The sequence below is a fragment of the Struthio camelus genome, chromosome 16 (genome assembly GCF_040807025.1).
Source record: "Struthio camelus isolate bStrCam1 chromosome 16, bStrCam1.hap1, whole genome shotgun sequence".
NCBI lineage: Eukaryota > Metazoa > Chordata > Aves > Struthioniformes > Struthionidae > Struthio > Struthio camelus.
This window is the reverse complement of record NC_090957.1, coordinates 14,172,027-14,192,527: the sequence shown is the minus strand read 5'-3', so window position 1 is coordinate 14,192,527 and position 20,501 is coordinate 14,172,027. Positions and strand designations below refer to the sequence as shown.

The window sequence follows — 20,501 nt, the reverse complement described above, 5'->3', positions numbered from 1 at the left end:
CGCAGTATGCATCTTCTTCCTTTGCTGTGGTCTCCAGGAAAGAAGAATATTTCCATTCATCAGAGAATGGCCTAATGGATGGTGCTCTTCAAATGAACGGTCAACAAATGCATTTTATGTGCTTCTACTTATGTGCTTTTATTTTTACAGCTACAATGCACGCATCAGAGCAGCACTTCCACTTCTCTCTCCAAGGCCTGAAAGACTATCCACATTAAAAAATTAAGTCTTGCATTACCCCATGCGCCCTTTTTTACATGTGGCAAAACTGAGTCATCAGACCTGCTTTATGTAGCATATTTCACACAACAAAGAATAAGATGTAGATCTAACTACCAGCACAAAATCAGTAGTGTCCCTCCCATAAGACAAAGTCTTTAACCTTATATCAAAATACACTGCTTTTCTATGGAAGTAAAGTTAAGAAACGCCTAGAACTACTGAATAAAATGATGGGATTTCTCTGCATTTAGCAAAAAGGCTTGAAAACCGTAATCTCATGAGTCAGTAATAACAGTGGAGCAAGTAAAGAAGACAATCTTGGGTCTATAATCAATAAGACAAGCTGCTTAAGAGACCTCATCTGAAATAAACGTGTAAATGTCTCACCAAAGCAGAGATGCTGATTTACGATTAAAAAGTGTAAATGTACTTCTGTGGTATCAGTTAAGAACAACTTGCAGGTCTCATTCACAAGGGCTTAAGGCAAATGGTTTAATACCACCAGAGTATAAACTCTCTGCTAAGTCCTGAATGCCATTAACACCTCTGCATGTTTGGTGTCCCATCTCATTCTCTCCGGCTTACACTATCCCTGTGACAATTTAAATCTGTCAGACTTCTTTTCCATTATCAAAGCTAAACCTACAAGTGCCGTATTTGCCTCTTGACAGAACTCAGCCAAGATCCTCGACATGGCCAGCACTGGGCGTGACATGCTCTACTACCAAAAACATCTGGCTAAGACAAAACCCAAAGACTACGCAAACAGGTTTTGAAGAATTTGGAGAGCAATGTTTCTCCATCAGGACTGGGTTTGTTTAATATGTAAAGTGATGATTCAGAAAAGCCAATGAACAGTGTGGTGGCACGAACTGCAGATAAACCATAATTATTCAGGTTTCTCGAGACTTCAGAAGACTAAAAACTCCAGACACCCAAAACCAGCTGAGACGTACAGGCAGTCCAGTGACAGAGGGAATTCAATGCAGACAAACACATGCTAAAGCCCTGAAGAAGCAAGACTAGTCACCTACATTGCTGGGCGCTACGTTTCTCGCCGGGTGAAGACCGGAATAAGGTGATGGAATAAGAGCACTCACACTTAGCTGATATTCCAAAAAGAACAAAATCCTCTCAGATAAATCATCATGATCCAAGGCATAAACATCTAAATGATATGATCTGGAAGAATTCTTATGACAAATTAATCTACAACTATCCAATACAAAGTTATTTCACCTTTCCCCCCTTTTTGGACATCTAGCATACCAACATAGGTGATTATCAGAGATGAGAAACCGGACAGAACAATGTTGTTTAATCCAACAGAGAATGACTGCATTATCATTGAGCACAGGAAGAATAATTAGCCTTAAAAATTCCTATTATTAGAAAGATAGGAAAAAGGCTAACAATACATACCACAGATTAAAAAAAGAGTTAAATTCCAAGTTTTTCTGATACTTTTCCAATGTAACATTATTCGGAAGCTTTCCCCACATGCCTCTATTAGTCTACAGGGAAATTAACTGCTGCACACTCGGTAACGCAGGGGTTAATTCTGACTGATGTCGAATGCCCCAAGTCTGTGCTCTGTTCATCAGAGCATTAAATCTGAAAGCTCGAGAGAGTAGAGCAGCCGTGCTGCAAGGGCTATGTTATAAAGTTCTGCATTAAAAATTCATATCGGAGGCTTGCCACAGTACTCTGCTCTGGCTGAAAGGAGAGCTGGCGGGGAAATATTAGACACCCCACTGTCTTTCTGGCAATTGGAGACATTCCTCAGCAAACAGCACCTCAGGAAGGGAATGAAAGGGCAAACAAACCGTGAAACAAATCAATGAGTTCAATTATCTCCCTCTCTCTCAGAAAGGAAACTTTTCATTTTTAAGGCTGTTTCATGAAATCTTTTAATGATGGCCCTGAACAAGGATGCTGGGCACTCTGGCTGCAAAACCGGCTGCTTGGCGGCGCTTTTCATTTGTTTTATGCAAGACAGCGATTCCCAAGCATAGCGGGCGAAGCGCAGAGCCGGGCACAGGAGTCTTGCTGCTGCAGAACAACTCTACTTACCCTTTACATTAGCATGACCACGTGGGATAACAGGCTGCGGAAATTGTTCCCACCTTCCCTGAAGTGTCTCCAGCAAAGAGTGAATTTAGATTTATTAAGGTGGTTAGTTACTCTGCAGTTAAGTTATGGGGTCCTCACTACCGGTTAAGGCTGTGTGCATTTCAGAGAAATTTATGGCAACCCAACTGGAGGATGTCATTGTTCAGAACGATGGAAACGTGTGGCATGTGTTTACGCGAGGCGTTTCTGCCCCTCAGGTTACCTGTCTGATGTAACCATCGCGTTCACGCCGGTTAACAAGCCAGATACCATAAATGGGGAAATACACAGGAAATGAAACAAAGTAAACAGAATGGTTTGAGGAAACCACGGAAAAGTTACCTGTTTCCAAATGCCCCCCGCAGTCATTGTCTAGCACCAACCCTAAGAGAAAGATTCACTTTTCTCAGCACTGAAATTTCAACCAAAGGAAGGAAAAGGAAGGAAACTTAAGCAATTGGCCAAAAGTTGCCTTGGCTATATATATATACACATCAGTCCATTCCGAATAAACGAACCCAGAAAATCACTACAGGTGGAATGAAAAAACTAGCAAAGCTCTAAGAAATTGACTTTTCTTGATAGCTTTTGCAAGCTGTAAAATGTGTCTTTATTTTTTTTTTTTAGTTTTTATCCTGTGTTACACTGCTTTCTATTCTGTAAAGCAAATAAAAATTGCTTTCTACTGAAGGCTATAGCTTCTGTATCGCTGCAAACATACTGCCACGGGCACCTGAAGGGAAACAGCTACAGGTGTCCAACTAAATTAGGCCTGTGCTTGTTAATACAGTGGGAAACCAGAATGACTTCAACCCAGCAATGCTGGTTATGAGTGCTTCAACCACAGGAGATCATCCAGAACGAGCTGTAGGAGGACAGGTTTATCATCCAGCAGGTGTAGTCAAGAGGGAACTAAAGAGATTTATGCCTAGTAGTCAGGACAAAACAAATTAAGTCCAGAATAGCCTACAAACCCTCACCCAAAACAAACCAAAAAACCCCAAACTGTACCAGGCGAGAGGGGGCTGAGAAGAGAGGAAAAGATAACGCTAACCAGTTGAAAGCTCATTAGTTTCTGAGGGAAGCAACGAGGGGAGGCTGGTGGAGTCGGCGATCACAAGCCACCAAAGATCATTTACTACAAACCAGTGAAAAAGATTATTACAGAAGATTAGTAATTAGGCAGTGCTTTCGTCAAAATTATTTTTTGTTCAGAATTTGTTACTAACAGGCACTTAAAACTGGCAAGTGAAAGTCAATCAGCCAGGGAACACCCTGGGCAGCAGCAAGTTGCAGCTAAGTGAAAAAAGGGAGAAGTCCTTCCTTCTGCCCGGGGATGTGATTTCTGAGTTTTGATCCTCGCTGTAATGCTGATTCTCCTCCGAGGCCCTGACCAACCTCTGCGTGACTCAGTTTCTCAGGCTGCTAAAACAGGGGGAAGGGCTGTCACAGCCCCAAGGTGGCTAATTAGCCTTTGCAACGAGCTGCTGCCTCTGGAGAAACACACTAAATAAATGTTAAGGGTTAATATTATTAGGCTCACAGGATTGTAAATGCATTTGTTTATTTAATGCATTACATGAATGCTAATGAAGTTATTAACAGGCCTGCACGTTTTCTATTGTTTTGCTTGGTTTTAGTATCTACACCATACTTCATTATCCTTTTTGTTCCATGATCTGGGCAACATCCTTCTCTTCCAAATCCCTGAATTAGTTCGCACTCCTGGTCCCTAGCTCCTTATGTTTGGGATTCTCAGTTCTTTATTCAAAGACATTATTAAAAAAAAAAAACACTACCACATTCATTAAAACATTTTTTTTTAATTTTATCAAGATAATGAGATTCAGTTTCATAATACCAGATATTTTCTGTGGTACACAAAACTGCAATCCCACATGGTTATTGTCTTTTAATTGAGATCAGAGGATATGTAAATGAGAAAATATTTCTTAGGTCCCCTCAAGTGGTGTCTGCCTGAGGACCAGGCCTTGCTGCAGCAGACAAGGCATGCTCCTCTGACGTCCACATAAAGCTTGCAAACTGACCCCCTCTGGCTTGCAGCCGGCTTCTCAGAGAAGTCTTCAGCTTCCTGGAAACGACACCATTCTCACGCCACTTCATGAGATGGTTCCTGTAACCATCCTGCGGCAAATCACTGCCCAACCTGTCAAATGTCTCCAGACCAAAATCCCCCTTTTTTCCTGCAAAAGGGACACTGGGCAGATACTGAGAGGCAAGCTTTGAGGGCGACTCCTGCATGCAATGCCACCACAGACACCTCTCCCCACCTATGCTTCAGCCACAAACATCTGGCGATATGGGTTTAAAACAGGAGGCAATTTTGCAAAGTGGGTGGGGTGGGTGGGAGAAATAATGCTGAGAGGTGTAAAGCTTTAAATAAAGCTGCAGAAGTGACCTGCCTATCTAAGCAGCTACAGAATTCCCATTCTGCAGCCCTTGCACTGAGCAACATGGGGCATCCAAAGTTCGTGATGTCAACAGCACTAATGGATAATACAGTAAAAACAAAATAGAACTATCTTTATTTTTAAACTAACCGTGGAGAGGATAATGCCTCTATTTTTGTAGTAAGGGGGCTTTTAGCTATGATACCAGAGTAAAATTTTAAGGGAGCAAAGGAATCAGACACATTTAATGAGACACTGAAAAATCTGTCTAATGAGCAAACAGCGTACGGATACTTTAATGACCACAATGACTATAAACCACGTTCCTATTCTTGGAAGAGCCAAACAAAAAATAAAAATAAAATGAAAACACTGGATGAATTTGAAAGCTGTTACACACAGTTCAGGGCAGGGAGGGTAAGTCCTCCAACTCTCAGGGCAAGCACGTGGCTTTCCAAAGGAAAAAAGACAGGTGAGGGAGAAAGGGCCTTTTTCAGACTATTGCGTTTCGGTGTTTGGGACCTTACAGAAGTTTCCTTTACTTTCGTTCTCACTGCAGGCAGCCGTCTTTTTCTATTAAATGAGGGAGCACAACACACACTACGTGACTCACTTGTTTGCCCGCACCATCACCGTGTGGGAGTGGGAAAAACAGCTGCAGAAGAGTGGATGCTAATAAGAAAGCCTATGTCTTAAATGTATGCCTAGGTGGAGAAGACTATTGCAGAAATTACCAGTTTCACATGCTACCTGATGAAGAGTTTTTTGCTTTATGATTGGAAATATGTAATCCTGCATATCATACAGGACAGGTCCCGACTTTATTAAAACAGAGCAACCATTTGTTTCTGATGATTCAACTGTGCTACAGCTACACTAGAGGAGCCGTGACAGGTATCACAGGCCCTCCTTGTTCTCAAGTTAACCAAAATGCATCTGTTGCTTTGCCACTTTGGACCCAAACCAACCCAGACTATCATCACTTCCTGTACACGTACATGGAAAGGACTGCATGAAAGTCCAAGGTCAGCGGAGCAGGACGTTAAGGCCTAAGGACCCTGGCCATGCTCAGAGGGAAGATGTACCTACGAGAGAAGGGTGTTGCTTCCCTGCTGCTCCTCTTCCTCACGGAGCTTGTCCCTCCTCTTCCTCACGGAAGCCCTTCAAGGCAGCTTACAGAGTGCAGTTGCTATAGATAAAGTGAGCTATCGTGGGAAGGTATCTCAGAAAAATTGGATTCCCCTCTTGGCAGGCTCACAAATAAAGCCAATTCCTGCTAGCAGGCTGAGACCGTGGGAGCATGCTCCTTCTCTCTTCTATTCATTGGACTAACACAGCCTGCGAGAGCCCGAAAACGTCTGGCTCCAGCGAAGGCAAGTGAGAACAGACAGGAGCACACGGCCACTTCGGCCTCCCGTGATTTCGTAAAGACTCATGAATCAAGAAGGTGGGAACAGTAGCTTCTGCCATGGGATTTCATGCCTACCAAGGTGCCATGGCAGTAACCTCAGCCGGGCTGACCAACAGCACAGCTAGCATAATAGCATAACACCCTTGCATGTAATACTTCATATTTACATAGAGGTTTCCATCTAAGGATCTCATTTCAACCCTAGCTTAAAAATAATGCAACAGGCTGATGTCTAGAATATGCTGGAATATCCCAAGGCTATTTTTTTCTACTTTGGACAGAGAGGGAAGGGGGAGAGGGGAAGGAGAGGGAAGCGGGAGAGGGGAAGGAGAGGGAAGGAGAGGGAAGCGGGAGAGGGGAAGGAGAGGGAAGCAGAGGGAAGCGGGAGAGGGGAAGGAGAGGGAAGCGGGAGAGGGATCTGGGGCACTTCTGTGCTACCAAAATGTTACATTGACTAACTGCCACAGTTACAAGTCGAACAATAGAGTCAACACACCGGGCTACAACAGTAACTCACACCAACTCAAAACGTTCCATACATTTACAGTTCCCAAAAATGCACACTTAGAAATCACGGGGTTTTTTTGCCAGTTTGTGGTTTGTGTTTCTCATGTCTGCATATTTCTAGAATCCAGCCAAGACCAGACTTTGTTGGGCCTTGAACATGACACTTATTCCTCATGCCTCAGTTTCCCCATCCATAAGTAAAGGCTAATGACAGCAGTTCAAAGCAAGCTCTTAGTACTTTGCAAAGGTGAGTAAATATTTAATGATAACACTGCAATTCACTCCCCTCAGCAAACCGTCTTGCGACTTTTCTGGTTTGACTGCAGGTAGAACCAGAAATTTTATAAAAAATGCTGGTTTGCACAAGGCCTTTCAAGCCCTATTTCACAGGAGACCCTTAAATCAACTGCAGAAACATAAGAACCAAGTCACCAAAATAATTTTCATTCATCTCCATAACTAGTTTTTAAGCAAAATATTACTGTTAAACGGAGACTGCTCAGATTTGCGTAAGGCACAGTCAAAACCTTGAACAAACATCGCAAATTCTAAAACATATCTAGAGCTTTCTGTAAGATTCAAGACAATTCAATTTTTCTTATTCCTTTTTGAAATTAGTTCTCTTTAGGGAATATGATCTGTACAGTAACATCTTCCCTGTTCTCTCATCTCCCCATTATCACTACTCCTGGGGTTTCGCTGATGGCAGTAAGAATAGGAAATTTAAGAAGAGAAAAGGCTGTAAGAAACACAGCTTATGAAGTTCTCTATCTCCTGTTTTTAGGAAAATCACATTAAATACAGCAGTAATTCCAGAGACAAGCACTAGAAGTTAATGACTCATCAAAAGAACAGGAAATAGGAAACTTTAAGACCTTAAAGGCACAGCAAAAAGGAACTATTTCATGTCACATACAACACAACCATCCTAACCACAGTATTTCATGTTCAATCAGGGGAAGCAACATTTGAGAACATCTATCACAGTAATTATGTAATGCTGGAGGGAACCAGACTATTTTTTATTCAGTTTGACCCTGAGCACCATCAAAATGGAAAACTACAAATATTTGAAAAGTGATATACTGGTACAAGCTGATACTTAAACAAGAAAGATTTGTCACCCTCCCCCCCAAACAAAAATCAAAGTAAATAATTCATAAGCCAAATTCAATTCTCAGCCTACGCTGGGAATTATTCCGCTGAAATCAGAGTTAACTGAGACTTGCACCAACGCAACAGAATTTCCTGTGAACACTTTTAGCTCCAATTCCATCACATAACTGTAGGCAGAAGCAATTCTCAGGACTAAAACCGGTGTCTTCAAGCCCAGCCTTACGCACCTTCCATGCAGACAGCCCCGTCTCGAACCCGCTGCTCGACCCCAGCAAGCAGCTCAGTGCGCTGAGCGGGCAGAAGAGCATCCTGCACCCAGAACAGCTACGGACCACAGGCATCTCCTCCTGCTGTCCCTTTAGGGATATGATCCACAGAACCTCTTTGTTGTCCCACAATTTGAAACTCAAGCCCGTTGCACTCGTGTGCAGGTCAGTGAGGAGAAGCTGACCTCCAAGTCTGCTTGGCAGCAGCAGCCCTCCCGCCTGCGTTGCACCAGAGCTTGCTCCCTTTCCCAGCTGGCCCCATCTGTCAGCCACCTCTGACTCTGCGCAGTTTACCTGAGGATTTATTTTCAGGCAGGGTATACAGATGAAAATTGGCATTACCTTGTCCTCCCGCTCCTGAGCTTCTACCTATTTGTTTCATGAACTCCTTTCACTTTGTCACATTGCTATACTGCAAGCTATTTAGGGCAGAGATGGTCTTTGTAAAAGGTACGTGCATGATGCCCACCCCAGTACCTTCAGCCTCACCGACTGTGGCTTCTATAATCACTGAAAAAAAAAGTAATATTAAATATTCATTTTGAAATCCTGTGAGCCAAGTTTATGGATTCAGGCCCTCCAACAATGAAAAACTCTTCAGTTTTCTTACATCAGAGACTGTAGCTCACCAGCTGCACTTGCATCCGCTGCACTCCATCCACTTCCACATTTAGTTTTCATTAAAAGGTAGTCCAGGATTAAAATCAGTCAGCTGGATCTATATGGTGGGGTAATTTGCAATTTTGTGCCAGTGTACAGTCTTCATGATGCTACACCAGTAAGTATGTCCTCCCTCACTATTTCCAAAAGAAATTTTTTTTTTCAGTCTATATATCTACATATATCTACAGATTTCAGGCTAATCTATAAAAGGAAAAGAATTCTCTGCTTCCCCTATTATTAGGAGGCAATTTTTTTTCTGCAAGTTATTGAAAGTCATTTTTTTAGGACTACTCCTTATGCAAATATTGAAATCTCCTCCTCTCCACTGCATTTGCTAGGCATATCCTCCTTTCAGAAGATCAAAAAATGCCCATCTTTAAGAAGACCACATAGGTAATCAAAGCGGAAGCCCAGAGGCTTCGACTGCCTACCTGAACCTGAATGTTTTTTGGTTTGTGCTGTTTACGAAGGCTTTTTATTGCAGAGCCAGGTAGAGTATCCAAAATCCTCGCAAGGCTATTTAACATTTACGGGGGGGGGGGGGGGGGGGGGGGGGGACGGACGACGTAGTATTTCAGTGAAATTCGATATTTTCTTTCATCAAAGGCGCAGAGCCTCAACCCATATGTTAGCAGTAACGTGACGAGTCTACTGTAGGCGCTACCACCGAAGAGCCTTTCCCAACTAGACTTCACTTCTGGGGGGGGGGGGGGGAGGAAGGGGTAGGAGCAAAGAGGTGGCTCTGGAATTTATTTAAAACTGGAATCCAAAGCTTTCGGGCCGGGAGCATTAACAACTCCGCTAGGAATCTCAAACACTTGCTGGGGCTCTGTGGCGAAACGGAAGCGAGGGAGAAGGTCAGCAGGGAGAGCGGTTTGTCCCCCAAAACGAAGGGAATGCATACAGGACTGACTGCTTTTCTACGCGGTGGGGGGGGGGGGAAGTCTGCTGCACTGGAGGTGGAGGGGGGAAGCATGCTTCAATTTTCCTGAAACTCAAGTCAGAGTTTGCTTTTCAGCTGCAGCTTTGATGGGATCTCCAGATCAAACTCATTAGCCTTGCTTAAATCCAGGTCCGCAGCTAGAAACGTGCGGGACAGCAAACAGAATCAGTATTAGGCCTCTGGAGAGGATGTGCCTCTTTAATTGAAAAAGGCAGAGTAATCATTCATTTATTTAACCCAGAGATGATTATAATCTGAAAACCTTGAAATCCTCTTACACAACAACTGTTTTGGCAAGCCCCTCTGTGTTCCAACAAATATTAAACTGTGCTTGCCATTTGTCTAAGGAATCTTGTATTAATAAACATGAAGAAGAACACTTTTACCTCCCACACTCAGTGACAGAAGAAAACAAAGACCAGCTGTATTCATCAATGGATCCTTGTTCTGCACATAAAGGCTAATTACATTTTACTTCAAGCCTACACATGGAAAACTTTGCTGCTGCCATCTTGTCAGCCGCAGCTTCTGATATCCCAGCTGACAGGCTGCACCGCCTGCACATAAAACACTTCTTTTTGTCATTAACACCTTCGGTGCCCGGCGCACGGGGCGTCTCTTCGAGACAGGGGCCCAGGAGAGGACAGGGCCCCGCTGCCGGCGCAGGGCCGTTAGCCGGTCGCTAGCAAACCCGGCGCCGGAGGGAGGATTTCGATGCAATACATGACAAAAGCGGCTCCTGTGAGTGAAGATTTTAATTGCAGAAACTAAGCTCGGTTTTGAAGACGCCTCGCTAGCCAGGGCTCAAGAAGTTGGTCGGGGCTGGACCTCGGCACCTCACCTCCCGCAACGCACTTTGAACTCGGAAACTCAGAAAACACTACCAAAAGATAAACAAACAAGCTGACACGCGGATTTTCAGCCTCAAGATCACAACAAACGGTCACTGGGACAAAATCCAGCCTCCTTCGCGCTGACGCGGCCGCCTGCCTCCCGGGTCTTTCTTCTTCTCCGTTTTGCATGTGAAAGATTTGCAGTTACAACCCCTTAGGAGGCAGCTCGATTCCAAAACTGAAAACCTTAAAAAGTGCTGTTAGCTTAAAAAAAATTGACAATTATCTTTTTTTTTTCCTGAAGGCATGCCAATTCATCTGCATCAAATAAGTGTCTGCAAAACTAATAATTCTGGCCTAAGATAAAAATCACATGTTCTTAAGACACAAAATTAAAATTGGCAATACAAGTAGCTTTTCAGACTTAGATCAAAAGAGAGTTTCTTTTTAAAAAAGAATTACACTGTCTTTCACCACTTTTATTGGGTTTTTTTTCCCCAACATTTCTCCCAGCTTTTACAATTGAATTGGATGTCTCAGTTTCACTGGCTATATTCAGTTCCCTTTTCATGTTTTTCTAGATTTCCACATTGCAAAATTTGGGCTACAAACACCACAGACGACTGTGGTTATGCAAAAACTATGCCTGCCATAAATATCCAAAACAATGATAAATATTTCTGCTGTTATTAGGTTCTACAAGTTTGTTTTCACAGTACATTAGTTTGGGAGATAAAGTACATGCTTAATGCCTGCTTCAGGATTCAGCTCTGTGATCGCTGTGTGCCAGATCCCGACTTCCTAATCCGTCTGCTACAGAACACAATCAACTTGTTACTTCACACGCTACCAACTAGTTTCAGGTAATTTCTATGCATATTAGGAAAAAAATCATGTTCCAGACCATATGAAAATATTTCCATGCGGATTCTTCTGGAGGAATGAAACACATCAGAAATGCTAACAAACAGTTCAGGACGCATCTTTTGCCCAGTGTAAGATAAATTAAGAGTACTTAGGGAAATAGTATAAAAGAAACGAAGCAAGCGCTCTGCAAATAAAATATTAAAAGGGGGGGCGGGGAGGCTTCCTGGGTTCAGTGCCTCTGACCACTGAGCGTGATCTCTGCCTTGCTGCGTGACAAAACAGTGACAGAGCTACTCCCAGCCTCAGTCACATGCAGCAAAGGAAAAAAAGACAACCTGCAGTAATTTAAAGCTCTGTCAGACTCATCATTAGTATATGTCCCTTAGAAAAGGAGGAAGTTAGCGAGGAAAAAACCCTACTTTTGAGCGCCTTATATGGAACTCGAAACACACAGGACTCACAGAGCAAAGCTACAGTTTAGCTAAGAGATTACCTTTAAGGGAGTAAAAGGTGTTTCAACACCAAATGCTCATTTCTTAATCACTATCGACTGATTTTTGCAGCCTCCAAGTTCCCGGTGTACTCAGTGGGGAACAGGACCCTCAGTGCTGGTAAAACCGCACGCGAGGAGACTAGAACTTGTTACCAATTTGACTGGTCTTGAAAACCTGTATTATCCGGACTCAGCCACGAGCCATACCAGAAAGCGCTTACCTACAGACAAAACCAAGACCAGCTCATTGCTCCTATTAAGCCTACATCACAGTTTCTCTCTTGCCCCACCAAAGAGATTGTAAACAGCCTTTTCCTAGCGTATCTTATGCACCAGAAAGTTTGGTGAGGACAGGACCAAGGATCTTCCTCACTGTTGACCCCATCACCTGCTTTCTGCAGAAGGTGGTGCAGCAGTGGTTCTCAGGGCAAGACGGGTGTTTCATCCATGCCCGTACAGCAGGCAGGACACACAGATCTGAAACGGCTTCTTCCTTTCCCACCCCATTTCCAGGAGAAGAAACTACTCTTCGGGCTTAATGGTGGGATTACTGCAGATCAGATTACTGCAGATCATGAGGATTCCTTCTCTTTACTAACTTTTCCTAAGCATGAAGAGTTCAAAAACAAAAAACAAAACAAAACAAAACCCCAGCAGAAATCTGTCTCTCTTCTTTTGTTTCCAGCCCTGATTGTTAATTAGACCATGGAATAATTGCTAGCAGTAATGACAAGGACACATATTTTTGAGGGTACCATCATGTTCTGATCTAAAATAGGAAAAATCTGCAGAAAACGCCACTCTATGTAACTTGGGGGGAATTTGGCAAAGTGATGACTGCTACCCCAAAACCAGAAAGAACCAAAGAACCTAGCTATGCAATAAAAATCCTTTACTTAACTAAATCTTCTTTATCTTGTTTCTGAAATTACCCTAATTTTAAATAAAATATAAGAGATGTCTAACATGGTAAATATATCACCTGAGGATGAAATCAAGAATGCAGCAGTATGTAGACCAGGAAAAGTGCCTTTTTGAGTGGTAGAAATTATGAAAACTAATAATCTCTCCATTAGAGAGAAAATTATGGCAAAGGCTTCCATCAGATTTGGACTCCTGAACCTCTTCTATCTCGTCTGTCTCCAACAGACAGATGTAATATAAAAGGGGTGATACCTTGAGGGAACACATAGGAAAAAAATAGTGAAATCTTACTTTGCAGTAGTTTCTTCATCGTATTTTGTTTTCAGATCAAATAGTTCTGTTCTGGTTTTTTCCAAGGCTAAAAGGCATAAACATGAAGGATTACAGCACTGTAACAGTTGTGAAAAGCAAAAGACTACTCCATTCTTTTTATTCAGCCATAAACAAAGCTGTACATCTCCTGATAAAAAATCTTTGCTCTCCCTTTCTACCTAGACAAACTATTATGGCTTAGAAAAAACATATTATTTGATTTTTCACAATTTTTTATGCTTTTCCATTGCAAAAATTCCCAGTTTCTATTCTGCTTAACAAAGCTAGACGTTATCCGTTTCTTATTAAGTTGGCTAAATTGCTCATTCAACTGAAATAATTATTGCCGTAATTCAGGGTCTAAAATTTCTTGTGTTCTCAGGGTAAACAAAAGCAAATGTGTCCAGACCTGGAATATATGAGTATGCAAAGATGAACGGAAAATTAATGGCAAGCAATTCCTAGGAACAGGCAAGACACACTAGTAGAAATTAGGTTCATATTGAACCGAGATCACTGTATATTTCATAGTTCAGAAATGTGTGAAACCAGAGCAAAACACAACATGGATCACAAGCTCCACAGCCTGTCTTAATTGCAGCAATGTCTTAATGATGTATGGGCTTCATGCTTGGCCTTATCCACTGCATTTACCAACAGACTGGCTGCAGCACAAGTGTTCACTTCAGGTGTGAAGCCCAAAAGCAGCTCTGACTCCCAAAGTGCTTGCAAGCTCTGTTGGATCTCTCTGCGCTTGCACGAGCTGGTTCACACACAATCCTGATTTGTTTAATGATCTCTGTCCTCTCACCTCCAGCCTGATCATTGGTATAGGTCAGAATAGCGATGCCAAACCTGTTTGCAAAGCTTGAACTTTGTGTTCGGCTTCTTCCAGCTTCGAGGCTGTCGACATCTGTGTCTCCTGCAATTTTCTAGAAAGTGGAAAGAAGAGGTGAGAAGAGAACTCGTAATCATGTTAAACAACTTATCTGTATTTTTCAGATTTGGAAGACAGAGTGATTAACTGTCTCAACTGTAATCAGACAACTGCCAACACCACAGAGACTACAAGGTGCTTCAGCGGGACCCATAAATCATGCCACATTGCAATACTGTTCATACTTTGCAGTCCCACTTGTTAAAATTTTAACAGCGTAGCCACCTCATAACGTAAGCTGTGAACATTATACAAGAGTTGACTGCTATATAAATGACAACTTTAGTGCAAGGTTTTCTTGAGCATAATTTGTTTTGGAAATGTCACACACATTAAGAAAATTGTCACCAAGCACCCTCTGTTGTACAAAGTTAGTACAAGAAGAATGATACGTTTCCATTTTACTGTCATAATGAAGACACTTGTTGCCATAAGTGATACACTGAATAGATGCGACAGCTGTTTCATCATAGCTGTAACGGATTTCAAATGTAGTAATATTATTAGCCACTCTTTTTTAAGAAATGCATATTTCAAAACAAATCTCACATTGGTATTTGCTATATAACATGATCAGACCTTCCAGCATGCTCACATTGCATATGTCCATTGGCAATATTGTCTCGTTTGTGTCAGCATCGTCTGGTCATGCAGTCTCTACGCTCTTTGCTAAAGGCTAGACTAAAAGGAGTTATAAAACTCATCTTCAGAAGGGAGTTACTCCAACATTTCCAGGGAGACACTGCTTTTTATGACACTGCTTTTAAGATAGTCTGCAGATTTTAGAATTGTGAAATGGCTCATAAAACAATCAGCATCCTACTTGTACTATATAGGGTGCATAAATTCATCCTCCAACACTGTTGACCACACTGATAAGTACTTATAGTGAGAAATACGCATCAGTACCCCTTATATCAAATTATATACTTTGAAAACTCAAAAGCTCTGTTATACACAGGTTGCTATTTGCATTTCATGACCTGGCATTTCATTTTAAATTTAGGCATTTCTAAATCGCACACCTTAACGATGCGGCTTACATATTCCTTATCAAAGTGGAACCACCGACAGTAGGGAAGGAAAAAAAAGCTTTGAGTTCGCCTGTAGATTCATCCCACTCGTACCTGAATTTAAACAGCCCACCCACCAACTAAAGAGCTCATCTAAACTGACAGGCTTCCACACTAAACTAAACATCATCAGCTTCAGCATTATTGCTCCGTGCGAGAAATAAGCCAAGGGGAATGCAGACTGAACAAACTCCCTGTTAAGACCTTTGGTCTTATCCAGTCAAATTTGTTTGCCCACAAACCTAACACGATTCAAACATTCCTTGCTAGTTTGCAGAAGATTAAAAATGCTTCCAAGATGCCTCCAAAAATTAGCAATGAAAAATAAATTACTTCTTAATTTTACATATAGAACAAGCAAACTATTTTCAGGATTAAGTATTAATGCAGGAACGCAGCCCGCCCCTTAGGTATTACCATGCAAGCTGGGCTGATGCATCTTTCACCCCCGTTCTGGGGTACGGCGTTTCATCTTAAGCAGCTCTGGGTTGTCCAGAGCGTACAACAGTGCTGTGACACACAGAGCGCACACAGCGCTCTGAATTACACCGTCAGCTAACGGCAAAAGATGAGTGTCACAAAGGACAATACAGCTAATGAAGAATAAAAGGAAGTTCGCACCCTTCTGAAAATGACACCCTACACAACATCACAGTGAAGCAACAACCTGTCCTTGTTTTACTTCTGCGCTTTCTTTCTGTGCAAAGCTGAGTATCAAACGATTCTGTGTCGAACACATAATCACTCGAATCACTCAATATATGAGCTGTCTCCGCGCACTGACGAAAGGATCCTGGCTGGGAAGATTAAACGGAAAAATATGTCTCTCCTTCTCCACAAAACCGGCGGACGCGCACACAAACCCACTCACCTCTCCTTCTCCGCAAAATCATTTTGTAACTTTTGTTCTTTCTCGAGCGCTATATTCTCAGCTTGGTTCTTCAGGGTCTGTTCATATTCTCGGATTTTCTCTTTAAGTGCTTTTATTGTAACCTCTACAGAAAAACAAAAGGCAAACAATGATGAGTACACACAGCTCCAGAACACCAGGCTTTCTCTACCCGGTAGGCTCAGTGTGTTTTAAACTTTAGCTCTTCAACTCTGACACAAAATCAATGGATATGAGTCCCTTTGGAGACCTTTTACTCCCTAAATGTTAAATTGAACTTTAAGCATTTAGGTTGAGAGGGATCAATGGAGTTTGCTGGAAAGCACGGTGAAGGTTTCTCCAACATGACTAGGAAAAAAAAAAATCAATTGTAAAATATAATATCACCTTATTGACTAGTCTCAAATTAGCTCGCTGCTGAGTGGAGATTAATAAAGTCCCAGTGTGGGTTTAAGTATGCATTTACACATAGAGCAGTTAATTCACATAACCGTGCTCATGTAAAGAAAGGCAGTTTTACTATGGTTCATGCACAGATGCAATCTAACACTAATTGAACACATAGCTGGGATACAGCTACGTTCTGCTTCAGGACTGATGAAAAATACGGCAGTTGAGATTTAACTGCTGTATTAACAGTAGATCAGATTCAACAGACATGGTGGAGCCCTTTGCATTCGGTTACTCTAACTGCTGTTGTCATCGACGCTGCGCTTTACATACAAACATTAACGATCATAACTTTCTGCGTGCGTTTTTGGTCTTCCACAAGCGCAAAGGAATTCCAAGAAACCTTTCTCGCAGACAGAGAACTTTTCTGCGTTTACCATGCACCGTAACGGAGGGTAGAAGCCGCACAGACCTGGCCCTGCAGAGCCTCTGATGGGTGGTATCTCGTTACGTGCCCTAATCTGTCTGTGCAGGAAAGAAAGCCCTTTAATTCCACCCACAGGAAAGGGCAGAATCCTTCTAGGGCTTATAATAGGAAAAGCAAGACATTCACCAGAGTATGCTTTGTAACAATAATGGAATTTGGAAAAAGCATTAGACTGCCAGAAGACTCGCAGCTAGCAATACATTTCAATGTACTTGCACAGAGATGTAGTGTTTTAAAGGCATCAGTTTATTAGCAGATGCTGTTAACAATACTTTAGGGCAAAATACCTTTGGATGCAAAATGTTTCTGTAGAAACATGGCAGAAAGACAAACTCCACTAGGAAAACGAAAGCCTATGGAGTTTAAAAAACATTTTCAACAAAACCAGGCAAAACTAAGTATAATCCTTTAAAAGTCAACGGGACTAGAGAACTGCAAAACCAGACAACAAATGTGTAGGGACAAGGTCCGTTGCCTGGGAATTACACAGACGGCAGCTGGGGCCACAGGGACTACAAGAAGGGGGAACAGCTGGAGGCATGGTAAAACGCGATTGCCAGCAAACCCCCTAATTCTGAATGAATGAGCAGGATTTTGCTAGCCAGAAGTCAGATGCAGCTCATTACTGATCAACAAGTCAGGTAAGGGACACGTTGTCCGATTTTTCTTTAAAGGAAGGGGAAATTCTTCTCTGAGATCTGGGAAGTAATACGAATTCTGATCTTTTCCTGAATGAGCAGAGGATGCTGTACTATTTGTACTGAAGCAACTTTTGCTCCAGGCATAAATCTGCAAAACTATTCAGGTATACTAAGAAGCAAAGTGAGACCAGCAGGTTCAACTTGAATCGTCTCATGGAAACGCGCATGGTTGCATCTTGACAAAGTTTGCAAAGTTTGAACATTACACTGAAAAAGGAAACAAAAATGCAATAGGGGCATAGATACAGGAAAAAAAATCATAATATCTCTTTCTATCTTAGGCACCTAACAAGTCAATGGATGTGTTGGGCAAGCACAGCTCAATTCTCTATGCTGCTCAAAGACCTAGGTGCCCTCTTGACAATGCAGGCCAGCTAAAGCTTTTTAGCCACATCCATTTATACCGGTTTTGGAAGAAGTTCTTAAAAACACTGTATAGCTCACACACAGCCCTGCAAACAAAGAGATTAACGATCAGAACACCCTTAACTAATAACAGGCTCTTCCCTGGATGTTTATAATCCCTATTTGAAATACAGGGTATAAACATTGCATTGGAGTGAAAAAAGCAATGCAAAGACTAAAGTGGCAAAACCCACTACAGAAAGGAAGTTAGTGGACATAGGGTCAAATTAAAAATGCCAATTTAGGAGCAGCTGTAGCAAAACTATGGGAGTCAAAGATCCTTTCCAGTTTCTGAGATGAATCCCTCCATCATGCTTGAATGCGTAGGATATACAACCCCAAGAAAGCTCGGCACAGTGAACTGTGATTACCGTATACTTCTAGCATAATTCTCTCAGGTTTGGAGCATTATAGCCCCCAGGATTTCATCTTTTGCAATCCAGCCTGAAGCCTTGCAGGAGGGGACCTGTCCCCTCTATAGGCCACACCCTCTACATTAAAAAGAAATATCTAACTGCAGATGCTCCTTCTGCTGAAAATCAGATGCAGCAGATCCACCTTAGATGCTAACGTGGCCTTCCAATGTTACCCATGTGGATGCAACAGTTTGATAGCACCGAAGAGTCTTGCTTTCGCCACGTGGCTAAAAATTTTACCGTTACCACCACCCAGAAGCGAGCGCTAAACATGGAAACTACAAGTCCTGCATATAAGGAAGCAGGTGCACAACTGAGCAAATTCTGTTTCCTGGTGCAGGAAACGTTCTTCTGAAACATAAGAAAACTTGAACAGTTTCAAAGACAACAGGCTTGTTTCTCATTGAGATTTTCATGTGTTTTCATGTATCCCGGTTTCATTAAAGCTTACTTAATAATCCTACCATCAAGCCTACCTCTAAGAAATAATACTGAATTTAAAACTAGTTTTCAAACTTCAGTATGTATTAAAAGCTGATAAACAAATACTTTTTGCAACCTACCCTGATTTTTCACCTCAGCGAATTCCTTATTGTATTCCTCTAGAGTTTCCCTAAGTTTCTGGTTCTCTGTTTCAATATCGTGCATACGCTGAACCTTCAGTTGAAGCTGCTGTCCTAAATCCAAGGCTGGAACCGGATCTGAAAAAAAAGCAATACAATAAAACATAAGGTAACAGCAACACCTCTACAACCCAAGCAGAGCACGTGTCCTTTTTTCTCCGTTAAGATCCATTTAGGTAACAGCAAGGCGTCGCTTCAATTTACTTTTCCTATACGTTCCTCACCTCATATCCTACATACTTCCAAAAATATAGATAGTTTATTACATCTATGTTACTCTTTAAATTGGCGAGCACCCGCTAGCCCCAAGAATTTCCCCCAGGCAGCTTGCAAGTGACTCTCAGTTGCTCCACAGGCTGCAGCAGCTTGCAAGGAGAGGAGGGAGAGCAGAGCTAGCGTGAGCGTGGCCTTCGCTAGCTCGGGATGGGGCACACGAACTCAGCTGCACTCCGTTACCATAAAATCATCTCTCCATTACCCAGAGGACGCCTGTTCCTTGCACGGGCTTCCAGCCTTTGAACGGGCTCGGGGGGGAAACACAGTCCCTTCGCATATAGGGCTTGGCTAATCCTCAGCCAAACGCTAAAAAGTAAAAGCTAAAAGTTTTTGAAGCAACAGCATGTTTTGATAGAATCGTAAAAACGATGCTAAGGCACGCAGCAGTCTCACGTTTCAAATTTTTGTTTTCAAAACAAGAACACTTGGCCATCCAATCTGAACCCAAGCAATCCAATCTGTACCTCTCACCGATAGCTAGCGTCCCTTAAATACCTCCACCCCTGCAGAAGTGAGTTTCTCAAGAAAATTGCACCCCTCTGCACAGCTGAGCACTAAAAGGTTATTTGATTATAGAGAACTGCAATATTTTTTCAAATTGACAGATCAGTAATAATAGAAAGTACTGGGTGAATTTAATTGATTCCATGAACCTCAGATTTCATGCCACTTATTCGTTATTTTTCTTATACTATTAATTTCATAAAAATTAGAAATTATTTTATATGTTCGCAGTATTAATTCCATGATGTTCCCTTCTGCTAAAGAGAGTCCTCAGGATACACCTGACACGTACGCATGCATAATTTATCCTGGGATTTCTTCCCAGTCAGAGTAGGACAATGTTGGAGACCAATGGACTTGTAAAAGATTATTGAATACATTTCTGTTATGGGCGCCAGCATCTCTTGTGAAATGGCTGCAAAGATTTAGTCTCCTGTTGAGGAATGCTAAACACCAAACTCAGTGGATCAACAACAGTATATATTAGGGAGTTCACTTAATTTTCAACCACCACAGTCATTAATTTTTCAGACCACCCTCAGTCTCTGGAAACACATAATAAGTCTATTGTACCTCTGTTAACACATTAAGCATGAGCCTGTGTGTTTTTTCAATATGCCAGCGTTGTTTCATAGTTTATAAAAGAATAGTGCTGGGTTATGTTGAACTCTGAGACATTATAAGTAGCAGTCTGCTGCATTTTGTTACTTGGTTTCTTCA

The 20,501-nt window shown here is 42.1% G+C and overlaps 1 protein-coding gene across 12 annotated transcripts in view; it reads right to left on the bottom strand.

Annotated features, from left to right (window-relative positions):
- CUX1 (cut like homeobox 1) overlaps nt 1–20,501 on the bottom strand; it is a 247,482-nt gene that overhangs the window by 87,615 nt on the left and 139,366 nt on the right. For all 12 annotated transcript variants that reach the window (XM_068909277.1, XM_068909279.1, XM_068909283.1 and 9 more), the window contains exons 5-8: nt 18,942–19,079; nt 15,962–16,085; nt 13,936–14,012; nt 13,060–13,126 (exon numbers count right to left, since the gene is read on the bottom strand). In XM_068909277.1, coding sequence (XP_068765378.1) covers nt 13,060–13,126; nt 13,936–14,012; nt 15,962–16,085; nt 18,942–19,079 — 406 coding nt within the window. The remainder of the gene's footprint in view (nt 1–13,059; nt 13,127–13,935; nt 14,013–15,961; nt 16,086–18,941; nt 19,080–20,501) is intronic.